Source organism: Ornithorhynchus anatinus, chromosome X5 (assembly GCF_004115215.2).
Source record: "Ornithorhynchus anatinus isolate Pmale09 chromosome X5, mOrnAna1.pri.v4, whole genome shotgun sequence".
Taxonomy (NCBI): domain Eukaryota; kingdom Metazoa; phylum Chordata; class Mammalia; order Monotremata; family Ornithorhynchidae; genus Ornithorhynchus; species Ornithorhynchus anatinus.
This window is the reverse complement of record NC_041753.1, coordinates 8,217,080-8,226,692: the sequence shown is the minus strand read 5'-3', so window position 1 is coordinate 8,226,692 and position 9,613 is coordinate 8,217,080. Positions and strand designations below refer to the sequence as shown.

The 9,613-nt window shown below is 61.4% G+C and overlaps 1 protein-coding gene across 1 annotated transcript; it reads right to left on the bottom strand.

The window, feature by feature from the left end:
* Positions 1–870: 870 nt before the first annotated feature.
* Positions 871–5,242, bottom strand: CDSN (corneodesmosin). Its single transcript, NM_001242748.1, is given in 3 exon segments — positions 871–2,005; positions 2,087–2,525; positions 5,158–5,242. Coding segments are annotated over 3 exon segments (1,659 nt in total).
* Positions 5,243–9,613: the final 4,371 nt, after the last annotated feature.

The following is a 9,613-nucleotide window of genomic DNA, read 5'->3' as shown; positions in this document are numbered from 1 at the left end:
CATTATTATTATTTTTATCTTTGGCCAAGCGGCCTTAGTACTCGTGGTACTTGTTAAGCACTTACTATGTACCCAGCACCTTCCTAAGCACCGAGCACGGTTCTCCCAGGCCTCAGGAAGGACCGGGGGAGTCGGGGTCCCGAGAGGGTCTTTGCTGGGGTCCCCTGTCTGCACCCCCGAGCTTCCCTCCCCCTCGGGGGTGTCAGGGTGTTTTGCAGGGTTCCCCGGCGGGGGCCGCCTTGTGCCCACCCCCTCCCGCCCTGTCCCTGTGGCCCCCATGAATGCGCCCCAATTCTCTCACTCAGCGGCGGCCGTGGCCCAGAGGGGTCAGAAAGAGGCCCGGCCCGGGCCGGGGCCGGGAGGGGGACACCGGCTCCCGGCCCGGAGGTGTGGCCAGGGTGGGGGGCGTCCGGGGGGTCCGTGGGGTCCGGGGGCGGGCGGCAGAAGGAGTCGGTGAGCCGGGCTGGGGTTGACAGGCTTTATTGGCGAGGCTCTCGGTGGGTCCCGGCGGCCGCGGCGCTCGTTCCAGCGGCCGGAGGACGCGGGGCCGGAGGACCGAGGGACCGGGGGGGCCGGGCCGGGGCCGGTCCTCGCCCCCCCCCGGGGGACCGAGGGCCCGCAGGGGCTGGGCGGCGGCGGCGGCGGCTGGGGCCGCTGGCGGCCACGGGCCCGGAGCCCCCGACGCCGGGCTGGCGTCCCCGGGGGCTGGACGGGGGCCGTGGGGGGGAGGGGACCCGGTTGCCGGGCGATGGGGGGATCCCGCCCCGCCGGTCCCGCCGGTCCCCCGGGTCCGGGAGGCGGGAGGGGCGGGGCGGCCGGAGGGCCGGAGCCCGTGGGGCGGTCAGGGGGCGTCGGGGTGGGCGAGGCGGCCTAGGGCGCCCGGAGGGGGTCCCCCTGGGGCAGGAAGACGGCGGGGTTCACCAGCTGCGGCCCCAGGGGCTTGACCTGAGCCCAGATGTCCCGGATGGAGCGGCAGGGGAGGCCGCTGGAGCCCCGGGCCCCGGAGCCGCAGGGCTTGGCCCCGGCCGAGGGGTCGGGGTGCGGGGAGCCGTCGGGACCCCCGCTGAGGCCGGGCGGGGAGGAGCCGCAGGGGCGGCCGGGGGAGCCCCCACCCCCGCTCCCGCAGGACTGCACCACCAGGACCGGGCCCCCCGGGGAGCCGCCGGAGGAGCCCCGGGACCCGGCCGGAGGGCAGGCGCTCCCGGACCCCTGGGACCCCTGGGACCCCCGGCCCCCGCAGGGCTGCAGGGCCCCCGCGGAGGAGGACGACGACGACGACGACGACGAGGAGAAGGAGGGGGAGCAGGGACCCCCGCGGCTCCCGGCCCCGCAGCCCCCGTGCGGGGAGCCGGGGGCCCGGAAGGCGATGAGGGCGCCGCCCGTCTGGGAGAAGAGCCCCGTGTGGGCCGGGCTGGGCAGCGCGCCCGCGCTGTGCTGAGCGGGGTAGGCGTTGCTGGAGAAGTAGACGCCCTCGGAGACGGGGGCGCCGGCGGCGAAGACGGGGCGGCCGGCGGCGCCCTTGGGGCCCTGCTCCTTGGTGAAGTAGCCCACGGGGTAGATCTTGCCCTTGTCGAAGGTCATGCCCGGGACCAGGTAGTCTTGGGCGGAGCCGCCCACCACCTCGTAGCCGCCCCCCGCCGGGCCGCCCCCCAGGGAGGTGATGGGGGGGCAGGGCCGGCCCGGCGCGCAGGGCCCGCCGTGGGTCTCCACCACCACCACCGGCCGCTGGCCGCCCGCCACCGTGTGGGAGTCGGGCAGGTAGGAGGAGGGCGCGTTGCAGGGCACGGAGGAGGGCCCCGAGCCCGAGCTGCAGGGCCCGTACAGGGCCACCCCCCGGATCCCGCCCCCGCCCCCGCCCCCGCCCCCGGACGACGACGACGACGACGACGACGACGACAACCAGGCGGTCTGGGAGCCGTCGGAGGACGAGAGGTCGCCCCACTGGAGGGGCCACTCGGAGCTCGGGTAGGACGAGCCGGGCCCCGGTTGGTAGGCGCCCGTCCCGCTTTGAGACCACCCGGGCCCGGACGGGGACCCGGACTGAGCCGGCCCCCCGGACCCGGACTGGGAAGAGCCGGTTCCCGACTGCACGGGCCACCCGGCGCTAGACTGGGAAGAGCCGGTTCCCGACTGCACGGGCCACCCGGCGCTAGACTGGGAAGAGCCGGTTCCCCATTGAGAAGACCAGCTGGTTCCCGTTTGCGAAGACCACTCCTTTCCGGAGCCGCTGGAGCCGCTGGAACCGCTGGAGCCGCTGGAGCCGCTGGAGCCACTGGTGCCGCTGGAGCCACTAGAACCGCTGGAACCACTAGAACCGCTGGAACCACTGGAACCACTCGATCCGCTGGAACCACTCGATCCGCTGGAACCACTCGATCCGCTGGAGCCGCTGGAACCGCTGGAACCGCTGGAACCACTGGAGCTGCCAATCCGCGGCTTGCAGAGGGCAGCAAGGGCGGGTGAGGAGATGCGAGAGGGATCTTTGCAAGGGTCCAAGACGGAACTGATGCTCTTAGACAGAATTCCTGAAAAAGGACAGAAAGGCGAGTTGGACCCCCGGTGGCTTTTCACGTTCGATCAGTCCCCCCCATCTCCTATCCCATCTAGCCTCTCCCCTAGTTTTCCTAGAACTGCTCAGGCTCTGTGTTATGTGTGTGAGAGAGGATGTTTTTCTTGCTGAATTGTACTTTCCAAGCGCTTAGTACTGTGCTCCGAAATACGACCGAAGGACTGTGTAAGTGGGGGTGTAGGAGGTGGTACAGGGGAGAGTGACAATGCTCGTGAGAGAGGAGAGAGTATGATAGTGTATGTGCGGGGGAGGTGGGGGGGGTGAGAAGAGGTGTGGGTGAGAAAGCATGTGTGTACGCATGAGGGAGTGAGAATGTGTGTGTGCGGGTGCATGAGGGAGAGAGAGAATGTGTGCTTGTGCATGAGAGAATGTGTAAGTGCATGTGAGAGAGAGAATGTGTATGTTTGTGTGCATGAGAGAGTGTGTGTGTGTGAGAGAGAGAGAGAGAAAACGTGTCTGAGTGTGTATGTGTGGGAGGAGGTATGGGTGAGGAAAGTTTGTGTTTATGCATATACTGTGTGCGTGAGAGAGAATGTTAACTGTGAATGGACGTGTAGGAGGAGGTATGAGTGAGAAAGCTGTGAGTATGTGTGTGCGTGTGCTGGTTCTTACTCAGGGAGACAGAAAGAGAGCGAAAGCAAGAAATAAAAATGGAAAGAGACCGGGAGAAAGAGGTCAAGGGAGGCTTGGAGAGAGTCGGGAATCTGGGTCAAGCAGATGAGTCAGGGTTCGGATGGCGGCAGTATGGAACCCGAATAGTGGCCATCTCTCAGCCCCTGCACCCTCCCTTGTCCCTCCAGGAAGTTCTCCCCGGCTCCCATCCCAGGCCCCCTTCCCCAGAGACGGGGCCGGGAGCCGGCGGGGGCCACCCAGGGGACAGAGCCCAGAACGGGGATGGGGGCGTCTGGCTATTGCTTCAGAAACCTGCCGGAACCAGCTGGGCCGGGCACCCCTCCCTCGGTCACCCCGACTCTCACACCCCGAAACCTCCCCCTCAGCCTGGTAAAGTCCCCTCCCCCGTGACTGGCATCCTACTGCTCTCCACCCAGGACCCAGCACCAAGCTCTCCCTCCTCCCCATGCCCAGTCTCTCCTCCCCATGCCCAGTCTCTCCTCCCCACACCCAGCTCTCCTTCCGCCTCACACTCACCTTTCTCCTCTCCTCCCACCCAGCTCCCCTTCCTCCCCACCCACAGTTCTCCCTCCTCCCCACCCACAGTTCTCCCTCCTCCCCACACCCAGCTCTCCTTCCTCCCCACACCCAGCTCTCTCTCCTCTCTACGCCCAGTCTCCCTCCACCTCACACCTAGCTCTCCTTCCCCACCACCTGCAGCTCTCCCGCCTTCTCACACTCAGCTCCTTCTCTCCCCACATCCTGCTGTCCTTCCTCCCCACACCCAGTTCACCCTCCTCCCCAGACTCAGCTCTCCCTTCTCTGGGTCCCTCTCCTTTCCCTGAACTTAAACAACCTGTTCTCTAGTTCCCAACTCTTCCTTCCCAGAACCTAGGAATCCATCCATCCCCCATATCCCCCATGTAGCCTCCCTCTCACAAGCCCCTCCTCTTCTGAACCCCAGACTTGGCTTCTCCCTGCCATCTCCTGCTCTTTCCTGGGGTGCTCCCTGGTTCTCACCTCTCCCCATGACAGGTGGCCAATTCCCTCTCTAGGCTTCCCCTCTACCGAGAACCCCCTTCTCTATAGCAACCCTCTGGCCCCCACAACTCCATGGCACTTCCTCTTTGTCATCCCAGGCCCCCAGACTCTGTCCTTAACTCAGTTTCTCCATTGTCCTCCATTTTCCCTCCCTCTGGGGGGGGGGGGGCTCCTTCTAAGTTCTCCACAGGCTCCCTAATTCTCCCCACCCGACAGATCTCTCTTTCCCTCAACATGGGGTGTCAAAGATACCCCCCTAACTGGTCGGTGCCCCGTGTCCCCTATCATTCAAATCCCCCAACCCCCAATAGACTGGAGGCTCCTTAAGGGTAGGGATCATGTCTATGAACTCTGTTGGATGGTACTTTGCCAAGTGCCTAGTCTGGTGCTTTGCATACAATAATCGCTCAATAAATACCATTGAATGCTTAACTCATTACTTGATTCCCCCTCTCCAGCTCCCTTGATGCCCCAATCACTCTCCGGAACCCTATCTCTTTTCTCTCCCGAAGCTCCTCTTCTCCTCCTACCTTCTCATGCCCCCCGCCAAATGCCCCTCCCCTCTGGGTAGCTCCCTCTCTTCCCCCATTGCCCACCCAGCCACCTGAGGGACCCTAATTTTCTTTCTCTTCCTCCCCCAGGAAGTAGGCCTTGGCCCCCCAAATCAACCAATCAGTGGTATTTATTGAGCGCTCCCTATGTTCAGAGCAGTGTGCTGAGCTTCCAGTCAAACCCTCCATCCTCCCAGAATCCAGGAGGGCAGGGCCCCAGCATCTATCTCTGAGTCTCTGCAGAGCGGCCCCTCTGGCCCCCTTCTCTCCCGGGCCCCCCCCAGGGCCCACCCTAGCCTCCCAGCCAGGGTCCCTCTGAGCCAGTCCCGTCGCCCTCTGTCCCTCCACCCTCCATCCTCTCCAAGCCCCCCGACCCCCAACTACCTGGCAGCAGGAGACCAATCACCAGCAACAGGAGGACGGTGTGCCCCCCAACAAGCCCGCTCCGGGGTCCCCGTGCCCGGCCCATCTTGGACAATGGGGTTGGAAGCGGGCGTCTGGACTGAAACTCGGGGTGTCCGGGGCCCTTTATGAGCGGGGCCGGGACATTCCCTGGGCACGAGTCAGCCGAGGGGGCGGGCCGGGGCCGGGCCAGGCCGGGGCCGGGGCCCGGGGCCCGGCGGGGATTTGGCGGGGCGGGCTGGGCCGGGCCAGGCCGGGCTAATCGCCCATGTACATCTGCCAGCTCAGCGGGAGGTGGGGGGGGCGGGCGGGCCGGGAGGACCAGGGCCGGACTGGCCCCAAACAATTCCTCCGGACTGACTCTCCCGCCCCTGGCACCTGGAGTTGCCCAATCCAGACTCAGCCGGGACTCCCGGGCCCCCCACTCCTACGAACAACCCCCGGCCCTCCCATCATCTCCCCAGCCTGTCGCTCTCCCCACTCTCCCCTGTGGCCAGGTGTCCCGCTAGTGTTTGCTAAGAGCTCCGTTTGTGAGGAACCCTGTACTAAGCGCTGGGGAATGCACCATCACCATCAGCAGATCTGAACCAGTCCCTGCGCCAACATGGGGCTCACCGTCTAAGGGGAAGGGAGAACAAGAACAAGAACATTTTCAGATGGAAGAACAGAGGCCCCGGTAAGTGAAATGACTTGCCCAAGGTTTTGCAGCAAAACGAATGGTGGAGCTGGGATTAGAACCCAGGTCCCATCATTTCCGGGCGTAGGCTCTGTCTGCTCGTTCCCACCACCGATTCCAGGCCACTGCTCCATCCCACAGCTCCATCTCAGGCCCTTCTACCGTTGGGCCCTGTGCCCTATTCCCTCTGTAGCCCCTCCTCCTGGGCCTCCCCAACCTCTTGCCTCCAGTCGTGGCCCCTGGGGGAATGGGGACCCATGGGGGAGAGTGGGAACTGGGACCAGAGGGACCAGGCACCGGGCAGCAGGATGCCTGAGTCCCATTTGCTGTTCCATCTCCCTTTCCAGTTTGGGGTGGATCCATTTCCAATCTCCTCCACCCAACCTCCCCGTGAAGCTGACCCGGGTCCACGCCTCTCACTGTGGCCTGGGGAGGCGGGGGGAAACTGAGGCATGGAGCGGGGACTCTCGGGAGCCTTATCCCAAGAGGGTCACCACCAGCATAGACCCTTCCAGGACCGAGGGGAGCTCGGCCTCCTTCCCCAGCCCTGTTTCTCCCCAGCCAGGGTCCCCTCGCCCAGGTCCCCTGCCAGGCCCGGCCCGGGGTTCCGCTCCCATCCACAGGGTCTCTCAGCCGTGGCGAGCAGAAATTGGCTGCTCTGCTGGGCAATGCCCCACCTCCCCTAATTAGCCTCATTAGCCTCTTGCTCACAGCCCGGTCTCAGGGCCACACAGCAGGAGGGGCTGCTGGGACAGGGACAGGGACAGATGAGTAACTGAGGAACAGCAGGGCCCCTCCCAGGAGGACCTCACCGTCAAGACCGGCCTTCCCTGCCTTTTCCAGGCCAACTCTCTCCGCGGGACCCAGAAGCCTGGGGCTCCTCCCCCAGGGACCTGAACTTTCAGTCTCTCTGCCCCCTGGCTCTCCCCTCCCAGCCCCCACTCTCCCTCCCTACTCCACTAAACAACCAGCTCCTCGAGAACAGGTTCCGTGTCTACTGACTCTGTGGTATTGTTCTATCCCAAGTGGCCGGTACAGGGCCCGGCACACAGTAAGTGCTCAATAAATGCCACTGATTGATTCATTCAGGGGTGGTGTCTATCGACTCTGCTATGTCGTACTCTCTCAAGTACTTAGTACAGTGCTCTGCAAAGACCAATAAAGACCAATGACTGATTGATTAACTGATTAATTACTCACACCCCTCAGGAACCCAAGTTCCCATCCCAGGATCTGAGAATCAATCAGTGGTACTTGTTGAGTGCTTACTGTGTAGAGAGCACCATACTAAGCGCTTGGGAGAGTACAATATACCAGAGTGGGTAGACAAGTTCCCTTCCCACAAGGAGTTTACAGTCTAGAGGGGGAGACCGATAGTAAAACAAATGATGGATATGGGCATGAGCGTTATGGGGCTGAGGGTGGGGTGAATACAGGGTACAGATCCAAGCGTAAGGGTGATGCAGTATGGAGAGGGAGTGGGGGAGATGAGGGCTTAGACTGTGAAGGCCTCTTGGAGGAGATGGGATTTTAGGAGGGCTTTGTAGGTGGGGAGAGCAGTAGTCTATCAGAGGAGGAAAGGCTTCCATTACATAAGGGTGGAGAATCGGCCGTGGGAGAGTGACATGGTGGCCCAGTTCATGGGGGTCCCCCCTTCCCTGCCGGCACCCGGCTTAATCCTTAAGGCTGTGGGGGAGGAGAGACCAAGCCCTTGAACTCCCCCGCCTCTTGCTCATTCCACACGTGCTCTGCAGCTGCCTGTGCTGTCATCTGGCTGGCTTCACCTGTTAATCATTTGTCGGACCCTCTGACTTAGTCTCCCAGTCTCCCGCCTTCTCTGTTTAGCTCTAGGGCTCGGCCTTTGTGGATTTCCTCTGCCTTCAGTGGTATTTACTGAGCACCTACTGTGTACAGAGCATTGTACTAAGCGCTTGGAAGAGCGAGCTCCAGGTGCCGGTGGATGTGGAGTTCCTCCAGCGGCTGAGGTAAGGACCCCCGGAGCTGGAGGTCGGACAGGAGCAATCTTGGGGGCCCTCATTCCTCTGGGGGGGGGGGGAGGGAGGCTTGGTGTGACGGGGGGATTGTAGGAAATAACAAGGAGACCAGTTGCTCCCCAAGAGTCCAGCGCAAACCCAGGTGGCCAGAGCTGAGAGACGTGAGCTGAGAACAAATCTCCCTGGGGCTGAATGACTGAGAAGGGACTGTGGAGACTTCAGGGGAGGGAGAGAGACAGAGTGAGAGCGAGACAGAGAGAGGGATGGGCAGAAAGACACAGAGAGGAAGAGGGAGGGGCACACAAAAAAAGAGAGAAGGAAGTAGAGAAGGGAGGGAGACAGAGAGGGAGAGGTGGCGAGAGATGGATGGAGAGGGAGAGGCAGAGAGAAAGGGAGAGACAGGGAAAGGGACGAGAGAGAGAAAGAGATGGGGAGGCCTGAAGAACTGAAAGAGTTGGAGGACTCCTTGGGTGAGTGGCATGGCCTGACCGAAAAAGCCCAGAATAGGGAGTCTGGACACCTGGGTTCTTATTCCGGCTCTGCCACTTCCCTGCTGTGTGACCTTGGGCAAATCGCTCTGCTACTCTATGCCTCCTTCACCTCACTGTAAAATGGGGATTCACTGCCTGTTCTCCTTCCTACTTAGACTGTGAGCTCCATGTGTGTGGCTCAGTGGAAAGAGCCTGGGCTTGGGAGTCAGAGGTCATGGGTTCGAATCCCAGCTCTGCCTCTTGTCAGCTGTGTGACTGTGGGCAAGTCACTTCACTTCTCTGTGCTTCAGTTATCTCGTCTGTAAAATGGGGATGAAGACTGTGAGCCTCAAGTGGGACAACCTGATTACCTTGTATCTACCTCAGTGCATAGAACAGTGCTCTGCACATAGTAAGCACTTAACAAATGCCAACATTATTATGTGGGTCAGGGTCTGTGTCTGATCTGGTTATCTGAATCTACCCCAGCACTTAAATACCAGATGATGATCATTATTATTATTATTATTATTATTATCATTAGAAGGTGTGGAATGGGCTCCAACAGAGTGTCTCTGGTTCACTGTCTGATCCGGGGAGGGGCGAGGAGGGGGATGGGGAGGAAGACTGCCTGCTGGCTCTTCCAATCCCAGGGTGAGCTGGGATCCCCACCCTGCTCCATCCTCATGGTGTCACGCTCTCCTGTAGGAAAGGTCCTCAAGAGCTTGTGGTTTTGGGTGGATCCCTGGCATTCCTAAAGCACTGAGGATGGAAGACTGGAACAGTGCCCCGATCCTCTTCTGGCCCGGGCAGTCCTTGGACAAGGATGGGAGACTGGAATGGTAACCGGACCCTCTCCTGGGCCGGGCAGGCAGTCCTCGGCCTTGGGGAATCATCCGCTGAGCTTTCTCTGGACTGGCTCTGGGCTCAGATTTCAGGCAGAAGGGGTAAAAGTGGTGGCCAGAATGTAGCAAAGGGGCTGGGCTCTGCGGGAATCAATCAATCAACTGTCATTACTGAGCACTTATTGTGTGCAGAACATTGTTCTAAGTGCTAAGTTCTAAGAGAGTATAATACAACAGAGTCGGTAGATATGATCCGTACCCACAAGGAGCTTACAGTTGATGAAATCTTGAATCATTATTGTTATGGTTCTTGTTAAGCACTTACTTTCTGCCAAGCACTGTATCTTGCAGTGGGATAGATGGTAACTGTGGTATTTAAGTGCTTCCTATGTATTAAGCACTCTACTAAGCATTAGGGTAGATACAAGTTCATCAGGTCCATATGGAGATGCC